This window comes from Lolium rigidum, chromosome 3, assembly GCF_022539505.1.
Source record: "Lolium rigidum isolate FL_2022 chromosome 3, APGP_CSIRO_Lrig_0.1, whole genome shotgun sequence".
NCBI lineage: Eukaryota > Viridiplantae > Streptophyta > Magnoliopsida > Poales > Poaceae > Lolium > Lolium rigidum.
This window is the reverse complement of record NC_061510.1, coordinates 12627864-12647547: the sequence shown is the minus strand read 5'-3', so window position 1 is coordinate 12647547 and position 19684 is coordinate 12627864. Positions and strand designations below refer to the sequence as shown.

Here is a 19684-nt window from a genome sequence, read left to right as displayed (position 1 = left end):
GGTTTTCCGTATCGTGGCTCTCGGTACCGGGGGTTTCGTCACGGAGGCTTTAAGTAGGCGGAAGGGCAAGTCAAGAGGCGGCACGGGGGCCCACACCATAGGCCGGCGCGGCCGGGGGTGGGGCCGCGCCGCCCTAGGGTTTGGCCACCCCGTGGCCCCTCTTAGTCTCGTCTTCGGACTTCCGGAAGCTTCGTGGAAAAATAGGCCCCCGGGCTTTGATTTCGTCCAATTCCGAGAATATTTCCTTACTAGGATTTCGAAACCAAAAACAGCTGAAAACAAAGAATCGGCACTTCGGCATCTTGTTAATAGGTTAGTTCCGAAAAATGCACGAATATGACATAAAGTGTGCATAAAACATGTAGGTATCATCAATAATATGGCATAGAACATAAGAAATTATCGATACGTCGGAGACGTATCAATCCCCGCAAGTTATGAGAAAAAGAACGTTGAGTGTCAACAGATCCCACCAAGATTTTCTTGCTCCCTCCGGCTTGCTGATCTTGTCTTGATGGCACCTCCTTCACTTCTTCCTCCGAAAGCCCCTTGCCCTTGTTCTTGGAGACCATGGTGCCTCTAAACTGAAAACAGATCCCGGCGAAACAGACTCGAAACAAAACACGTCGAGTAAACGATATACGGACCTCCGGGGGTCCGGGGATTTTATAATAAAAAATTTCAGAACAAACGGAAAGTACCAGATCGAACTAGAGTCGGAAAGGGGCGACGAGGCGGCCAGACCACAGGGCAGCGCGGGCCCAGGCCGGGCCGCGCCGGCCTGTGGTGCCACGCCCTCGTGCATCCTTTCCACTCCGTTTCGAACTCGTAATTTTTCATATTTTCCAAAAACAACAAAAATAATGTTCGGAAAGTAAATCGCGAACTTTTCATTACCGATCATCGTTACCTATTCAAAGTTGAGTTCTGGCGGACTGTCAATTTGTCCCTTGATGAAAGCTTCCGGTGTTTCCACTCGAATAATATCAACATCAACATTATAAGAATCACCCGAGATATAATGCTTGAGTCTTTGTCCATTCACCACTTGCGTAGCATTGCCTTGGAGAGAGCTAATTTTAATTGCTCCTGAGCGATACACCTCCTCAACAACATATGGTCCTTCCCATTTCGAGAGTAATTTCCCTGCAAAGAATCCGAGACGAGACCGATACAATAGGACTTTATCCCCAATATTAAACTCTCTTTTGATGATCCTTCTATCATGCCATTTTTTAACTTTTTCTTTAAAGAGTTTAGCATTTTCATAAGCTTCACTTCTCCATTCATCTAGAGAACTTAATTGTAGCAACCTCTTATCACCAGGCAAGTTTAGGATCTTTATTTAATTCTCTAACAGACCCGATAAGCTTTGTGTTCTAGTTCTAAAGGTAAATGACAAGCTTTTCCGTAAACCATTTTATAAGGTGACATTCCCATGGGGTGTTTATAAGCAGTTCTATAAGCCCATAGTGCGTCTTTCAATTTACTAGCCCAATTCTTTCTAGATTTATTAACGGTTTTCTCGCAAGATAGATTTAATTTCTCTATTTGATAGTTCTACTTGACCACTACTTTGAGGGTGATAAGCGGAAGCAATTCTATGATTAATACCATACTTAGCAAGAGTTTTTCTAAAACCTCCATGAATAAAATGAGAACCTCCATCAGTCATAATATATCTAGGTACTCCAAATCTAGGAAAAATAATATCTAAAAGCATTTTTAAAGAGGTCTCACCATCAGCACTTTTTGTAGGTATGGCTTCCACCCATTTAGTAACGTAATCAACAAGCAACAAGTATATGAGTGTTACCTTTTGAAGAGGGAAAAGGTCCCATGAAGTCAAATCCCCAACAATCAAACGGTTCAATAACAAGAGTATAATTCATAGGCATTTCATTGCGTCTGGAGATATTACCAACCCTTTGACATTCATCATAAGATAAAATAAACTTCCTTGCATCTTTGAAGAGAGTTGGCCAATAAAAACCTGATTGTAGAACCTTTTGCGCGGTTCTATCTCCGGCGTGATGTCCTCCATAAGCACTCGCCATGACATTTACTCAATATCTCTTGTTGTTCATATTCGGGAACACACCTTCGCATAATACCATCCACTCCTTCTTTATATAAGTGTGGGTCATCCCGTAAATAATGCCTCAAGTCATAAAAGAATTTCCTCCTCTCGTCGAGCTGAAAAGGTTGGAGGCAAGTACTTGGAAACAATAAAGTTAGCATAATCAAGCATACCAAGGACCTGTCTCGCGAGCTCACCTTTATTACAGCCAATTGTTCATTTGGAAAACTATCATTAACGGAACGGGATCATAAGCAATATTTTCCAATCTAGACAAATTATCAAGCAACAGGATTATCAAGCACCTTTCCTATCTACAATATGTAAATCAAATTCTTGCAAAAGAAGTACCCATCTAATAAGCCTCGGCTTAGCATCTTTCTTTGTCATAAGGTATCTAATTGCAAAGCATGATCAGTATGAATTGTAACTTTTGAATCAACAATATAAGATCTAAATTTATCACAAGCAAAGACTACGACTAACAATTCTTTTTCAGTAGTAGCATAATTTCTTTGAGCAGCATCAAGAGTCTTGCTAGCATAATGAATAACATTTAATTTTTTATCTACTCGCTGTCCAAGAACAGCGCCTACAAGCAAAATCACTAGCATCACACATAATTTCAAAAGGTAAGTTCCAATCGGGAGGTTCAACTATAGGAGCAGCTTGTTAAGGCTTTCTTTAGAGTTTCAAAAGCTTCCTTACAATCATCATCAAAAACAAAAGGTACATCTTTTTGAAGAAGATTAGTAAGAGGCTTTGAAATCTTGGAGAAATCTTTAATAAATCTCCTATAAAACCCAAGCATGACCAAGAACACTACGAATACCTTTAACATCCCTCGGATAGGGCATCTTCTCAATAGCTTCAACTTTAGCTCTATCAACTTCAATACCTCTCTCGGAAATTTTATGTCCCAATACAATTCCTTCATTAACCATAAAGTGGCATTTCTCCCAATTAAGAACAAGGTTAGTTTCTTCACATCTCTGCAAAACTTTATCAAGGTTTCGCAAGCAACTATCAAATGAATTCCCATAGACAGAAAAATCATCCATGAATACTTCCACAATACTCTCACAAAAGCCATGAAAAATAGCGGACATGCATCTTTGAAAAGTAGCAGGAGCATTACATAAACCAAAAGGCATACGCCTATAAGCATAAGTTCCATAGGGACAAGTAAAAGTGGTTTTCTCTTGATCTTTAGCTTTAACAGACAATTTGTGAAAACCCGAATAACCATCAAGAAAGCAAAAATGAGTATTTTTAGATAACCTTTCTAGCATTTGATCAATAAATGGCAAAGGGTAATGATCTTTCTTAGTAACTTTATTAACTTTTCGATAATCAATGCACATTTTATACCCTACAACTACTCTTTGAGGTATGAGCTCATCTTTATCATTAGGCACAACAGTCATTCCTCCTTTCTTAGGAACGCAATGCACAGGACTAACCCATCTACTATCAGCAATAGGATATATAATACCAGCTTCAAGAAGTCGTAATACCTCATTTCTTACCACATCCTTCATCTTGGGAATTAGACGACGCTGAGGTTCAACAACAGGCTTTGCATCATCTTCCATATTAATGGCGTGTTGGCAAATAGAGGGAGAAATCCCCTTCAAGTCATCAAGAGTATAGCCAATAGCACTTCGGTGTTTCTTCAATATTTGCAATAATCTTTCTTCTTCAAACTCGTAAGCTTAGAACTAATAATAACAGGATATATTTTCTTATCATCAATATGAGCATATTTAAGATTATCGAGTAAAGGCTTTAAATCAAAAACAGGATCTTCCTTTGGTGGCGGTGTTGTACCCAAGTCTTCCACCGGTAAATCATGCTTGAGAATAGGTTGGCGAAGAAATATCTCCTCAAGCTCCTCTCTTTCTTTCCTAAAAACTTCACTCTCGCTATCCTCCAAATGTTGCTGCAAAGGATTGTTAGGAACAAGAACAATAGATGCACACTCGCTCCATTTTAAAATCATTACTAGGCAAATCAGCTTTATAAGGAGTTTTAGTAAATTTAGAGAAGTTAAACTCATAAGATTCACCAGCAAATTTAGTCAAAATTTTCTCTTTCTTGCAATCTATAATAGCTCCACAAGTATTTAGAAAAGGTCTACCAAAAATGATAGGACGATAATTACTAGCAGCAGAACCAAGTACCAAAAAGTCAGCAGGATATTTAATCTTACCACATAGAACTTCCACATCTCGAACAATACCAATTGGTGAAATAGTTTCTCTATTAGCCAGCTGAATAACCACATCAATATCTTCAAGTTCACAAGAATCAATTTCGTGCATAATCTCCGTGTAAAGCTCATAAGGTATAGCACTAACACTTGCACCAATATCACATAAACCATAATAGCAATGATCACCAATTTTAACAGATAGCATAGGAACACTAGCTTGTTTGGGTTTATTAGGATGTGAAACAATATTAGAAGCATCTTCACGGAAAATAATATGACCATCCTCCACATTTTTAGTCACAAGATCTTTAACTATTGCAACAGACAGGTTCAACTTTTATTTGTTCTTCGAGTTCTCTAGGTTTCTTTTCACTTTTATGAACCGCACTATTTATAACAGAGTACTCTTTCATTTTAGCAGGAAAAGGAGTTTTTTCAATATAAGCTTCAGGAATAACACGATCAGCGAGTTTCAATTACAACACACTTATTAATAGATGAATCAATTTTATCTTTATATGGTTCATGATACTTATCAAAATTCTTCTTAGGCAATTCATAATGAGAGGCAAAAGCTTTATAAAGGTTTGCAGCGAACTTGAGAATCAAGGCCATATGTAGCACTCATATTACGAAATGTATCAGTATCCATAAAAGCTTCAATGCATTTATAATCATAAATTATACCTGATTCTCTATCTTTGTCGTTCTCCCATCCTTCAGTGTTTTCTTGGATCCGATCAAGAAGGTCCCTTTTAAACTCTTCTTTGTTGCGTGTAAATGATCCAGAACAAGAAGTATCCAGCAAGGTCTTGTCTTGAAAAGAAAGTCTTGCATAGAAATTATCAATAATAATATTACCAGGAAGCTCATGAATGGGGCATTTGAGCATTAAAGACTTCAATCTGCCCCAAGCTTGGGCAATACTCTCTCCATCATGAGGCCAGAAATTATATATGCGGTTCCGATCTTTGTGAATTTCACTTGGAGGATAAAATTTGGAATAGAATAAAGGCACAATGTCCTCCCAATCAAGAGAATCACCATTCTTCAGCAATTTATACCAATGCGCCGCTTTACCAGACAGCGATATAGAGAATAGCTTCTTCCTAACTTCATTCATAGCGATACCTGCACATTTGAATAACCCGCATAATTCATGCAAAAACAGTAAATGATCACCAGGATGGACAGTTCCATCCCCTTCATAGCGGTTATCCATAACATGTTCAATAATTTTCGTAGGTATTTTATATGGTACTAGTAAATATGCCCGTGCGTTGCACCGGGATCTTAGTTCCCTATGTAACAATAAAAATCACGAGAAAATTTAACTATTAAGAAAAAAAACCAAAAAATGTGATTTATTGTCATGTGCCAACAAATTGTACAACATGCTCGAATGTGTGTTTGTCCACATGTAAACATAGTTGATGTAATCATGCTGAGCCCTCCCATATTTAACGGTAGACATGCCTATTTCATGGATTCTCAAAACAAAAAACAAAACAAAAATCCTCCATTCAAACTATATTATTTCATGACCAAATATTGGAGCGGTTATTTTCAATCAACAACTTAGATTAGCATGTCAAATAGTACATTATTTAAATCCATGTTCTAGTTTATATGTATATTGGCATATAGAAATGAAGAAAAAAAAGTACACAAACATCACCAACTAAATAAAACGTTCCATTGAAATTAAGCTAGTTCCGCTATGTACAGCACCAAGCAAATAAACACGTTGCATTCACATCAGCTAGTTCGGACTACGGGTTTTAAGCTTGCTCGCATTAGCACTGAACGACGGACTTGGATCTGCGCCTAGATGACCGTGACAGAGGCTCATCGATGTTTGACTCCTCAACACGCCGAACCGCTCTAGACCAATTTCCAGATCGATAGCAGCAGCCTGGAGCGCTCCTAGAGCAGCAGCAGATCCAAGTCCGTCGTTCAGTGCTAATGCATATATGCCCGCTCTGGGGCGCGCCCGCCAGGGACTTACAGTCAAGGTCCTCCGCGCGCCAACCTCGTGGCTGCGGCGCTCGGGCCTGCCGCCAACGTCATCCGTCTGGAACGCTATGCGCACCTCTAGTCGGACGCAGAGCCGCGCGCGATGCCATGGAGCTCTACTCCCAGTTGCACCATGCCTGGACCCTGGAGAGGGCGTGCCAGTCAGGCAGTCCGTCTGTTGGCGCATCGCCTCTGATGTCTCCATCCCCACCATGGCCTTCGGGCCGCGCCGTTTAACCAGGGAGAAACAAATTCGATAAAGAAAACAGAGAAGCGAGAGGCCACAATTGAGAAGGGAGGGTGAAATTACTTTGGTCGGACCTCATTTGTTGGCCTCCAGCCACAGTGGTGGTTGCGCTCGTTCCAGGCGAGGCCCGATCTAGCACCACGGGTCAAGATTAAATCGGCAGGCGTCGGTGACAGGGACTGAGGAACGATGTCCCGGGTTTATGGGCAGGAGTTTCAGCGGAGGGCTGTTCCGTTCCTCTAGCCGGGTGAGGGAGGCGGCGCCGCTTGCTGGAGATTGATTTGGTGGCCACGGGATGGAAAAGATCCTATCGAGATCTGTTTTTTTAGGAGAACTGCTCGTTTGGTCGGGGTGGGAAAGAAGAAGCGACCGACAGTATCCTTGAGGCAGTCTGAGATCAGCACGTCCTCGAGTAGGCGCTGAGTATATAAGCTGGTCGGCGAGGTGGGAGTCCGTGCGCACAGATTCCGGCGAGGGCACAGCTTGTTGAGCGTGCGACGAGAAGGCATCCGAAGGAGTTCCCCACTAACGTGTTCTGGTTCGATGCCTGCGCGCCCGCCTTCCGTAGGCTCCCGTCCTTGTCCGCCACCAGCGTCGACGCCGGGTGCAGCGGCGTGAGATGCGCTGGGAGCCTGGAAGAAAGGTTGAGGGGATGGGGAAGAGGACGGGAGACCTAAAACGAAACGTTAAATTACTTGGCGGTGGCAGGAATCTGTAATTTTAGCCGAAATTCAGGGGTATTAAAAAACGGACGAACAAGAAGCCTTATTTTCTTTATTATTAGTTATAGATTACTTCCTCACCTGGCGCCCCATCCACTACCGTTGCAGTAGTAGTAGATTTCCCAAATAGAAATTGAAGAGAAGATCTCTCCATAATGATTATAGCAGCAGGCAGAAATAAAATCAGCACAAACAATAAAGGTTTTCCTTACCAATTCCACTTACCAATAGCGCTTCACTCCCCGGCAACGGCGCCAGAAAATAGTCTTGATGACCCACAAGTATAGGGGGTGTATCGTAGTATCTTCGATAAGTAAGAATGTCGATCCCAACGAGGAGCAGAAGGTGTTGACAAGCAGTTTCGATGAAGGTTTCACTCGTAAATGCTCACGTGACAAGTATTCGGGGGGTTTTGATGTAACGGATGAAATAAGTACGAGTAAGTAAAATGCGAGAGAAATAATTGCAGCGAGTGGCCCAATCCTTTTTAGCACAAAGGACAAGCCGGTTTGTTTACTTATAATGACCAAACGTTCTCGAGGACACACGGGGTTTTAGTCTAGTGCTTTCGCTACATACGACTGATTAATCTTCATTGTTTTGATAAGTGTTGTGTGGGTGAACCTGTGCTAATGTACCGCCCTTCCTAGGACTAATACATACTTGTGATTATACCCCTTGCAAGCATCCGCAACTACAAGAAAGTAATTAAGATAAATCTAACCACAGCCTTAAACTCGAGATCCTCGCGATCCCTCCCGCATCGATATACCAACGGGGGTTTAGGTTTCGTCACTCCGGCAACCCCGCAATTAGCAAACGAGTACAAGATGCATTCCCCTAGGCCCATAAATGGTGAAGTGTCGTGTAGTCGACGTTCACACGACACCACTAGAAGAATAACACCACAACTTAAATATCATAACATTGAATATTACTCAACCATAGTTCACTACTAACATTTAGACTTCACCCATGTCCTCAAGAACTAAACGAACTACTCACGAGACATCATATGGAACATGATCAGAGGTGATATGATGATGAATAACAATCTGAACATGAACTTGATTCAATGGTTTCACTCAATAGCATCAACAACAAGTATGAATAGATACCGGGAGAGTTTCCCCTATCAAACAATCAAGATCAAACCCAAATTGCTACGGCGGTGACGAGGTGCTGCGGAGGAGATGGCGGTGATGATGGTGGAGATGATGATGATGGTGATGGAGATGATGTCCAGCTCGATGGCGGTGACGATGGCGTCGATTTCCCCTCCGGGAGGGAATTTCCCCGGCGGATTCCTGCCCGCCGGAGAGCTCTTTTCTCTCTGGTGTTCTCCGCCCCGCAGAGGCGGCTGTAACCCTTTGTGAGGATTCCTCCGTGGCTTAGGTCTTCGGGACGAAGGGTTTCGCCAAGAAAAGGAGGCGAAAGGGGTCGTGGGCCCCCCAGACCACATGGCGGCGCGGCCAGGGCATGGGCCGCGCCGCCCTAGGGTGTGGGCCCACCCCGGGTCCTCCCGGCCCCTCCTTCCGGCTTCCTTCGTCATCTGGAAAAATAGGATTTTTGGTAAAACTCCCTTCCACAGTTGATCTTCCGAAATATTGCATTCTGACGGTGCTTTTTCCAGCAGAATCCTGGCTCCGGTGCTCGATCTCCAAATAATCATGAAACATGCAAAATAGATGAAATAACATAAGTATTGTGTTCCAATATGAAATATATCAATGAATAACAGCAAATTATGATATAAAATAGTGATGCAATTTGGACGTATCAGCAGTTAACACACGTCCGTTGGGAACCCCAAGAGGAAGGTGTGATGCGTACAGTAGCAAGTTTTCCCTCAGTAAGAAACCAAGGTTTATCGAACCAGTAGGAGCCAAGAAGCACGTTGAAGGTTGATGGCGGCGAAGTGTAGTGCGGCGCAACACAGGGATTCCGGCACCAACGTGGAACTCCGCACAACACAATCAAAGTACTTTGCCCCAACGTAACGGTGAGGTTGTCAATCTCACCGGCTTGCTCGTAACAAAGGATTAGATGTATAGTGTGGAAGATGATGTTTGTTTGCGAAGAACAGTAATGAACAATTGCAGTAGATTGTATTTCAGATGTAAAGAATGGACCGGGGTCCACAGTTCACTAGTGGTGTCTCTCCCATAAGATAAATAGCATGTTGGGTGAACAAATTACAGTTGGGCAATTGACAAATAAAGAAGGCATAACAATGCACATACATATATCATGATGAGTACTATGAGATTTAATCAGTGCATTACGACAAAGTATATAGACCTCTATCCAGCATGCATCTATACCTAAATAGTCCACTTTCAGGTTATCATCCGAACCCCTTCCGGTATTAAGTTGTAAACAACAGACAATTGCATTAAGTATGGTGCGTAATGTAATCAACACAAATATCCTTAGACAAAGCATCGATGTTTTATCCCTAGTGGCAACAAGACATCCACAACCTTAGAACTTTCTGTCACTCGTCCCGGATTCAATGGAGGCATGAACCCACTATCGAGCATAAATACTCCCTCTTGGAGTTACAAGTATCAACTTGGCCGCAGCCTCTACTAGCAACGGAGAGCATGCAAGAACATAAACAACATATATGATAGATTGATAATCAACTTGACATAGTATTCCATATTCATCGGATCCCAACAAACACAACATGTAGCATTACAAATAGATGATCTTGATCATGATAGGAAGCTCACAAGATCTAACATGATAACACAATGAGGAGAAGACAGCCATCTAGCTACTGCTATGGACCCATAGTCCAGGGGTGAACTACTCACACATCGATCCGGAGGCGATCATGGCGATGAAGAGCCCTCCGGAAGATGATTCCCCTCTCCGGCAGGGTGCCGGAGGCGATCTCCTGAATCCCCCGAGATGGGATTGGCGGCGGCGGCGTCTCTGGAAGGTTTTCCGTATCGTGGCTCTCGGTACAGAGGGTTTCGCGACGAAGGCTTTAAGTAGGCGGAAGGGCGGAATCGGAGGAGTCACGGGGGCCCCACACGCTAGGGCCGCGCGGGCCCCCCTTAGGCCACGTCGCCCTAGTGTGGCGGCGCCCCGTGGCCCCACTTCGTTTCTCCCTCGGTCTTCTGGAAGCTTCGTGGAAAAATAAGCCCCTGGGCGTTGATTTCGTCCAATTCCGAGAATATTTTCTTTGTAGGATTTATGAAACAAAAACAGCAGAAAACAGCAACTGGCTCTTCGGCATCTCGTCAATAGGTTAGTGCCGGAAAATGCATAATAATGACATATAATGTGTATAAAACATGTGAGTATCATCATAAAAGTAGCATGGAACATAAGAAATTATAGATACGTTTGAGAAGTATCATTCGTATATTACAACGAACATCGGTGCGATGGAAAATACACCCAGAGATTGCACTCTAAAAAATCCTCTGAAACTACGAGTGCTATGATGCAAAACCGACGGGGACCTTGCTCTTTTTCCTTTGCTATGGATGCCTCAAAGAGTGCCGCAGATAGCAAGGATCATGAAACACGTACGAAAACGACCCACGCTCGATACTTTAAATTACGGAAGTATCAAAAGAGCGACGGAGTCATCGGCAGATCTAGTACCACTGATCTATTCGGGAGCTGCTGTCAAGTCATGCATCGGTTGAAAGCAAAGTTGCACCATACAACGGGTTTAGCAAGACCCGCAACACGAGCTGATCACTCAAATAATTTGCTGCCGACAAACATACGTATGCATCATAATACAGATGTAAAAACGAGTAATTAAGATTTACTCCTTCAAAATTTGCCAACGGCACTAACACGGTAGAGGTACGTGTATATACACCTCCGATAAAAATAGTTTAACCATAATCATCCGAACATTCGGATGTAGCAAGAAACGAAACCTTCTACTTACAATAGGGGCATGTTTTTGAATTACTCATGTGGAGTCTCTTTTCTTCGGGTGCCACTGAGGTTCCTTCAAGCCTTTCAATAACGATGGCGGCGGGAAGGTCCACCTTCGGGTAAAGCGGCCCCAATTCGCCTACTGCATTGGCAATTGCCAGCAGGTCTGCTGAAGGATGACATACAAGGACAAGGGTGAGCGCAACTCTAGCTCCTGCAAGAAGTTTTGCTCGAACCAAGCTTCGGATCTTCTTTGCGTTACTAAATTATGACATTAAAGTCAACAACGTAGGAGGGACCGCGTCCAAAGGGAACATCGTCTTCCAGATCACTCTCAGCCCTCTATAGCATTTGTCGAAGAAACGGTGGACCTGCTGGACCCGATCTTGGAACTTCGCGACAGTGGAAGCTTTGGGATGATCTTTCCAGAAAATCTCATCTAAAGATGATAGTTGGGCCAATGCATTTACGTGCTCATGAATCCTCTTGTTCTCCTCAGCTGGGTTCAGAGCTATAACTAGAAAAAAGAAACGAAGATAAGAAGATGACCTTCATGGAAAGCAAGGAGCAAGAGGACAAGGATGCTTACAGTTCAAACTTTCTGTGGCCCTATGCAACTCAGCAAGAGCATAACGTTCTGCGTCAACCGCAAGTTCGTTCTTCTTCCTGATAATAGCAGCCAAGGCGTAAGTACTGCGCATGTCCTTCTCCATCTGAGCGATTCGATCCTTCATGCGCTGGAGTCGATCACTCTCAGAACAAGCACCCGAAGAATCATCGGTAAATGCACGCACAGGGAAAACCTGCACAAAATTGTTAAAAGGCATGATGGATTATATGGATTCAACACTGGAATTTACTCCCATCGGGAGCGTGCAAATAAAAATGTTACAACAAGAGGACACTGGCAACATTGCCACCACGGAATTCGTTACAACCATGGAAGTCTTATGACATGAGATTGTTTTAACTGAGCAAGATTACAAGAATAAAATCAGAGGGCCTGGGTCTGGTTTGACAAGCTTGGACCGATGGACGATTTCTTTGCCGAGACCAGCTCAAGGAGCTGGCGAGCACACTTAAGTGCCGAAGTCGTAAAGGCATCGATCGCTGTGCTGTGCGGCGTCGCCGTGACACGATTGGAAAAAATTCATCCGTCCCTTAACAGACACGCGTTAGAGAATCTCCAGTCCCCGACGAGCCCCCAGGACGCTTTTTTTTCATCTGGATGGACGACAATGGTCCAGCCGCGCCCTCGGTTCCTCGTTTTCGTCTGGATTTGGGCTTTCATCCGTCCAGCGAGCCCAGGCCATCCCGGCCCCCCGGGGAGCGCTCGGGGACTCCGGACGAAACTAAAGCGCGGGAAACGTAGAGAAAACTTCCCACGCGGCTTGTGGCCCCAACTTGTCGGCGACAGAGGCCAATCGTCTTGCACGCGCTTCAAAAGTCTGCCGCCGGTCAGACTTCGCCGGACGCGTCGCCTCGGATTCACGCGCGACTCCCTCTATTTATCGCCGAACCTACCGCGTCTCATTCACCATCACCGTCTCCCTCCTCTCCCCAGCCTATCTTCTCTCCCCAATCGACCTCAACCAGCGAGCAATGGCGGGCCACGGCGCGGCGAACAACGGTTCCGACCGCCGTTCCCTGCACCAGTGGGAGGCGGCACTTCTGCACATGGCGAGCTACCCGGCGCTGCCGGACTTCCGCGTGCCCGGAGGATGGCGCCTGAGCGCGCGGGGGGGGGGGGGGGGTCCCGATCCCGCCGCTTCCGGTGGGACGCCACGAGCTCGAGGCCGCTATCGACGCTGTGCTGGTCACCCTCACCGACGAGCAGCGCGCGGAGGAGCGGTACCGCACCGACAACTACAACGCCTGGAATGAGTTCTTCCGTCTCCGGCACGAACGGGAACTCACAGCCTTCAACGGCCCTCCCCCTCCTCCAGCGCGTAACAACGCCGCCGGCCACCGCCGCTGGTGGGGTGCGCCGGGCCGCACGCTCGCCCGTGTACTCGCGCACATCGAGGCCGGCAACACCCCCCCCCCCCCTTGGGGATGCCGCCGGTGGTGCCGAACGTCGGGACCTCGACCGACGATGACATGTAGTATTTTTTATTATTTCCATCTGGACGAATTCAAATATATGTACGAAATCGGTCTATATATGTACGAAATCGCCTACCCGTATGTTAAATACCTTTAAATTTCGCTTTTGTTTGATCAAATTTCGCCTTATTTTGTACGATTTCGCCGTTATTTATTAAAAGAATTCATCCATTCTAGACTGGCCGCTGGAAAAAATGAGCTCTCCAGTCTAAAATTTACATCATCCGACCTTAAATAGGTTCGCATCTGGGCGTGGGGAGCCCAACGGCTGGGATGCTCTTATTACCATCGTGGAGGTGCTCTCTCTCAACCACTCATTCTCTGCCTCTCCAAAGTCCAAACCAACCACGGGAAGCGCCGCCGCCGGGAGGATTGCGGAGGAGGCTGCCCTTGTGCACGCATTGGGGGAGGAGGCGAGGGAGGAGGCCTCCGGCGTCGGGCATGCGTCGAGGAAGGATGCTGCCGTCGGGAACTCGTCCATGGATTAGGCGGGCGCCGTCGAGGGAGGTGGTCCGTCGGGAACTCGTCGAGGCAGGAGGCGGCCGCCATCGGGCACGCGTCCAGGGAGGATGCGGCCACCGTCGGGCAGGGAGGCCGCCGCACGAGCATGCAGCAGCAAGAGTGACAGTATTCATATGGTGACATGAACTTGACGGAGTAGAAGCTGCAACGGCTCCGACGAGGTGGCATGCACATGGTCATAGAAGACTCAAGCTATCCTACTACAGAACGTGAGTCTGTCATTTTTATTTGATATATAGCTGATAATTTGGTAGTGTAGCTAATTTAATCTGTTAGCCGTGGCTAATTAATCTGGTGATTGGTTTGCAAAAGAACATGGCAATCGTTAGCAGACAATTAACATGGCAGTCATGACTAATTGATATGGAAATCATGTTAATTAATCTGGTAATTATTTTGTCAAAGAATATGATAACTATTTATATAAACAACTAATCTGTCAAGTATGCCTAATTCATCTGGTAATTGTGCTTGCCAAAGACCATTATATTTGTTTACAAATCTAACCTGGCAACCATAACTAGTTAATCTGATAGTTGATACCAGGTTAATCTGATGATTAACTTATAATGGTGGCTAATTTATCTGATAAATGTTAGGGAGATTCTGGTAGTTGCTTCTTATAAACTCCATGAATTTTTTTTGTAGGCAATGATGTCTAGCAAATGAGCAAAGTCAAAGGCCTCAAAATTTTGCACCATGATATCTCAGAATGAATCAAGTCTGAACCCATGTAATACTTGATTGAAGGGACATCAATTTTTTACTATAGCATTGTTAGAGAGGGGATGGTTCAAGCGAGATGATGATTTGAGTTTGTCTTTTCTGAATTGAAACAGATACTACCTATGGAAATCTAGAGTTTTTCCTTCTTTGTTCTTCTCTTCTTGTTACTATTTTTGTTGATGTCCAAGTTTTGGATGTGATGCTATTGAGTAGTTGAGCTAAGAAGGGGGTTCAGTTTTGGAAGCTAGCTGGTCACAGCCTCACGGCTCGTGCTCTCGTTTAGAGAATCTTTTGACTTTTCCTGCTGACGTCAGCCCTCGCACAGGGACTACTTCGGTGCGGCGCCGCCGGGTAGTCTCGTCCAACTTAAATACATAAAAGATTTTAAGATCTGGTACCGCCGACGCCCGACCAATCTTCTCGAAGAACCCTGCGGGAAGATCTAGGTTACGGCACCGTCCCGCACTTCACTCCTCTTCTAGAGACAGCGAAGCTCATGGGCCCCGAAGAAGCGGCGGCGGCGGGGGCGGCCGGGGCTTCAGCGGAGGCGGATCTCTCAGGCGGCGGCGCGGTGCTTAGCTTCGAGTTCGCGTTCAATTCGCCCAACTTCTCCGACAGGGTGCTGCGGATGGAAATCGTCGCTGGAGAAAACGCGCCGGGGTCCAGCGAAGACGCCAGCGGAGAATCCATTGCCGACCACCGCAAGGAGAAAGGTTCGTACAGTTACTGGTACAGCTATTGTGAGGTTGGGAATTTGTGGATCGTTAGCGATTTTGGGTCAATAGCCTTTCGTCAGGGATTAGGGAGTAAAACCTGCTATCTGTCAATCAAAATTCCGCTCGGCTGAATCAGGCGAACCAATGAAAGATTAGAATGCAGCAAATATTTTGTCCCATATATATTTTAGATGAAGGAGTAATTGAGATTAGCCACTGGAGTACTTAATAGCAGGTTAACACTAGTCCCCCCCCCCCCCAATTTTTTTTTCTAGGTTATTACATACTAGTTACAGGTCAATGATTGCAAAAAAACCCACCGGTTCTTAGTTAAACCTCCTTTTTTCTCCCTTTTAGCTACTTGACCTCGATTCTGCTACCATATGCTTGCCTGGTATGAGCTATAGTAATGCATTAGATAAATATAAAACTTTATGAGGACGAAGTTATACGATATTGAAATTCTAACATGATCCTTGGTGTAACATTTATGGTTAGTTTACTCATTGTCATTGAGATACAAGCATGTTAGATTGATTGATACAGAAGTTCAGTCAGATCGTTGGGGTAACATGTATGTTTACTTTACTCAGTGAGATACTACATTCAAGATTGCTTGATGCAGATAAATGATTGTTCAAAATTTTAGGACATTGTGCCATTTTACCCAATTATTGAATATTGATTAAACTGAATCAGCACCCACAAAAAATAGTGTTCGGAGTATTTTAGTAGCAGAATGTAATTCTAGTGATTGTAGTCTGCAAGTCTGCAACCGTTACTTGTCCCAGTTTGTTCTTTATTTCACTTATCTTGATATTTTGCAGGTTATAAAGGACAGAGTAGCGGCTCTTCCTCAATCGTGGTGGGTGCACCAGTTTTACGAGAAAAGACCATTTATATCAATTCAGCAGTTCTTGCCGCTAGAAGTCCTTTCTTCCTCAAGGTAATTTTGATAACCATGTGAAATATATTTGCTCTATACATCCCACGTTTCTAATAAGTTTCATGCTTCCTAGCTTTTCTCAAATGGCATGAAAGAATCTGATCAAACACATACAACACTTCGAATTGCTGATTCAGGTAATGTGATGGTTCAACTGTGACATTCTTCATCCTATAGTTTATTCTCATTTGCTATTCTGACGATGTTATCATTTTCTATATGCTTTATAATATTTACATAGTGAAGGGACGATTGTTTGCCATTTCATTTCATTTTCTACGATAATAAAGCAGTTGGTCTCCCAGTGATATCTTCTCTCCTTTTTTTTTCTCTTCATACTTAAAATACTCATTGGACCCCAAAAACTATGTTCTCTTTTTGTTTAGTTATTTATTGAACTGTCCCCTTAATAGTGCCTTATTTTCGTTCTACATGGAACAGAGGAAAATGCAGTTATGGAGCTTTTAAGCTTTATGTACAGTGGAAAGTTGACAACGACTGAGCCTGCTCACCTGCTCGACATCTTGATGGCTGCCGATAAATTTGAGGTTGTTTCTTGCACGAGACTCTGCAGTCGCTTGCTCACAAGCTTGCCTATGACCACGGAATCTGCACCGCTCTACCTAGACTACCCATGCTCCATTTCAGTGGCTGCTGAAGTTCAAGCTTTGACAGATGCGGCCAAGGAATTCCTTGTCAACAAATACAAGGATTTGGATAAGTGAGTCATTCCATCCTACGTACCCACCTCTTATTTTATTTTCTTTCAAGGTAAGCATTATTATCACAAAATCATGTATGAAGTGTACTCAAGGCATTTGTTGTCTCATATCAGGTTCCAAGATGAGATGATGAGCATCCCTCTTGTTGGTATCGAGGCCATCCTCACCAGTAGCGACCTACAGGTGAAAGATGAAAGTTTCATATTTGACTTCTTGCTCGAGTGGGTTTGCACGCAATACCCAAAATTGGAGGATAGATCTGAGATATTTTGTTCTCGTTTACTCCCTTTGGTGCGCTTCGAACATATGAGCTGGATTGAACTGGGGAAGGTCCTTACGTTCATCTACAATATTATGGACCATGAGCAAGCAGTAACCAAGCGTATCATCGAGGTACTTGCATGCAAACTTGATCCATCATGGCAACAAACCAGTCATGCAGCTGATTCAACAACTTGTTGGCAATTGCCAGAGCGAGCTTACACGTACAACCCTGTGGAAGTGGTTTCGTTTGATCGACCTCGCCCACAGGTTATAGTTTACATGGATCTAAAGCGTGATGAGTGCTCTCGACTCTTCCCATCAGGAGATAAATACTCGGTCCCGTTCCATCTTGTAGGGCTGCAGTTCTTTCTCACGGCATGCTGTGAGCTGGACCAGCAGAGTAACTACAACAGCTTTGGTCTATGGTTCGGGATTGATGAAGAGCCAGACAAGCCCATATCTTTAACAATAGATATTGAGTTTGCTGCTAGGGTAAAATCGTCAGGACAATTCGTGAGCAAGTTCGAAGGAAGTTATGATGTTACTGATGATTCTATGCATGGATGCTACGATCTTTTTGATGTTCCATGGTCGTCGTTCATTGCTGATGACAGCTTCTTCATCGATGGCGTGTTGCATCTTAGAGCTGATTTGACAGTTGTCAAGCAGCCTGCGGACTTGCAGACTTGATGGTATCTCACTCAGAGGACATAAAGATTTGACATCTCACACAGCTGAGTTGCCGTCGACAGTGCTGCGTGAGTCGATTCAGTGGGACCATGTTGGTTGCCTGGGAATGTTGTAGTTCTTTCTTGTAACTGTGGTCCCATTTCATTATTCTTGTGTCTTCTGTAAATTGTTTGGCGCCTGACCAGTGCAAAGAGTTGATGTAGGATTTTAGCCTGGAAGTTGAAAACCAGGGGCCGGCACTCTTTGTCTCGATAGACTGAGATTTATTTAAGCCTCAATCCATAAATTAAAGTGCAAACTTAAAAAGTGATATTTTTCTCGATAGACTGATTTTTTTTTCTCCACCAGCATTTCTTTTGATCCAGATATTTTTACACTAAAATGTGATTGCACTTTTGTGCGGTTAGACTTGAAGACGATCTCAGTTGATTGAGACTTTGCAAAACCATTTTCTTTTGTTCCTGCAAACTAGGCCTGCAACCTAAAAATACAAGAAGAATGTCATGCTCTGTTTTATCTTACCAGCGTGATCTGAATGGTACGGAGTACATAAAATTTCACCGCTTGATTACACTTGATGCATCCGGCCGACAGCATGTATATAGCATAAGCATCTCTGAAGACATATATACTAGCTACCTTAAAAAAACGGATCCTCTACATCAGTGTGTGGTGCACATCGATGCGTCGCTCGATCTCAGGCGCTGCATCTTGTGTGCCGGGCGTGGCGGCGGGTGCTGGTGGCACGGCCGCCGCGGACGCGCATGGGCCGCTCGTCGTTGAAGAAGCTGAGTTTGCAACGGCTGAGCTGCGCGTTGTAGTTGATGCAGCGCATGAAGTTGCGGACGCAGCGCAGCCTGTACCGGGCGTCGTCGGGGTGATCCTCCCGCAGCGACTCCTCGTCGGCGTCCAGCGCCCGGAGGCAGCCGGCCCACGCCGCGGCCCCGTCGGGGTGGTTCGCCAGCACGGGCCGCACGGCAAGGTCCAGGTACCGTCGCGCCCACGCCGTCTTCCCCCGCCTGATCGCGTCCACCAAGCGCTGGAACCTAACGACGAATAGCGCGGCGGACGCCGCCGGCGTGCGCGCGTCTCCCAGGAACGACGACACGTACTCGTCCGCCGACCGCCACCGCCCGTCCTCCAGCAGGGTCGACACGTGGCGGTAGTCGAACCTGAGCCGCGCCTCCTTCTCCAGCGCGTAGGCCGCCGCCTCGAGGTCGCGTGACTTGAGGAACGCGTGCGTGCGGCGCAGGACGATCCACTCCGACTGCCGGTCGACGTCCTCCGTCGCCGCTGGTTCGGCCGCTCTTCTCCTGAGCAGCATGGCCTCCTTCTCCAGCGCGCGCGCTGTCGCCGTGAGCTTGCGTGATCTGAGGAACGTGCACGCCCGCCGCAGGACGATCCGCTCAGACTGCCGGTCGATCGCCATCGTTTTCTGGCCAGAGAATGGAACGATGAGCTCGCTGGATCGCTTGGTTAATTTGTGCAACGTTAACAGCTCCTGCCTTTATTGACCGGGCTAGCCGAGACTCCCATTAGCATTAGGAGTCGGTGATATGGTTGGCAACCCAAATGATATCACACCGGTTCCTACTCGGATTGGCGATTTGTGACGTGCATGAGAATCGAAGCCGGAATCGGTAGCACCAATCTATATAAGCACGGATTTAGGGCTGATGCACGAACCACGCAAAGCATTACTTTCTTTCAAAACAAAGTGAGGAAGGCGGGGAGAAGAAGAAGACGCATCGCAAAGGAACTCCAGCTGCCTCGCGCATGGATCGGCAGTCGGAGCATCTC

General features: G+C 45.3%; 1 protein-coding gene across 3 annotated transcripts; it reads left to right on the top strand.

Annotated features, from left to right (window-relative positions):
* The first annotated feature begins 13749 nt into the window (after positions 1-13749).
* On the top strand, positions 13750-18194 carry LOC124701195 (BTB/POZ domain-containing protein At2g46260-like). 3 transcript variants are annotated; one of them, XM_047233248.1, is made up of 7 exons: positions 13750-14029; positions 14469-15259; positions 16090-16208; positions 16282-16345; positions 16650-16929; positions 17044-17323; positions 17403-17575. In XM_047233248.1, exons 2-7 carry the CDS (start codon positions 15043-15045, stop codon positions 17466-17468), a joined length of 1026 nt encoding a protein of 341 aa, XP_047089204.1. In that variant the 5' UTR covers positions 13750-14029; positions 14469-15042; the 3' UTR covers positions 17469-17575. The 3 variants fall into 3 exon arrangements, with proteins under 3 accessions (XP_047089204.1, XP_047089202.1, XP_047089203.1); XM_047233246.1 differs by having other exon boundaries at positions 13755-14029; positions 17044-18194; XM_047233247.1 differs by lacking the exon at positions 14469-15259 and having other exon boundaries at positions 13825-14029; positions 17044-18194.
* Positions 18195-19684: the final 1490 nt, after the last annotated feature.

Coding starts and splice junctions, on each gene's coding strand:
- LOC124701195 (XM_047233246.1), top strand. CDS start 15,043: ATGGGCCCCGAAGAAGCGGCGGCGGCGGGGGCGGCCGGGGCTTCAGCG. Junction 16,209..16,281: donor GAAGTCCTTTCTTCCTCAAG/GTAATTTTGATA, acceptor CATGCTTCCTAG/CTTTTCTCAAATGGCATGAA. Junction 16,930..17,043: donor AAATACAAGGATTTGGATAA/GTGAGTCATTCC, acceptor GTCTCATATCAG/GTTCCAAGATGAGATGATGA.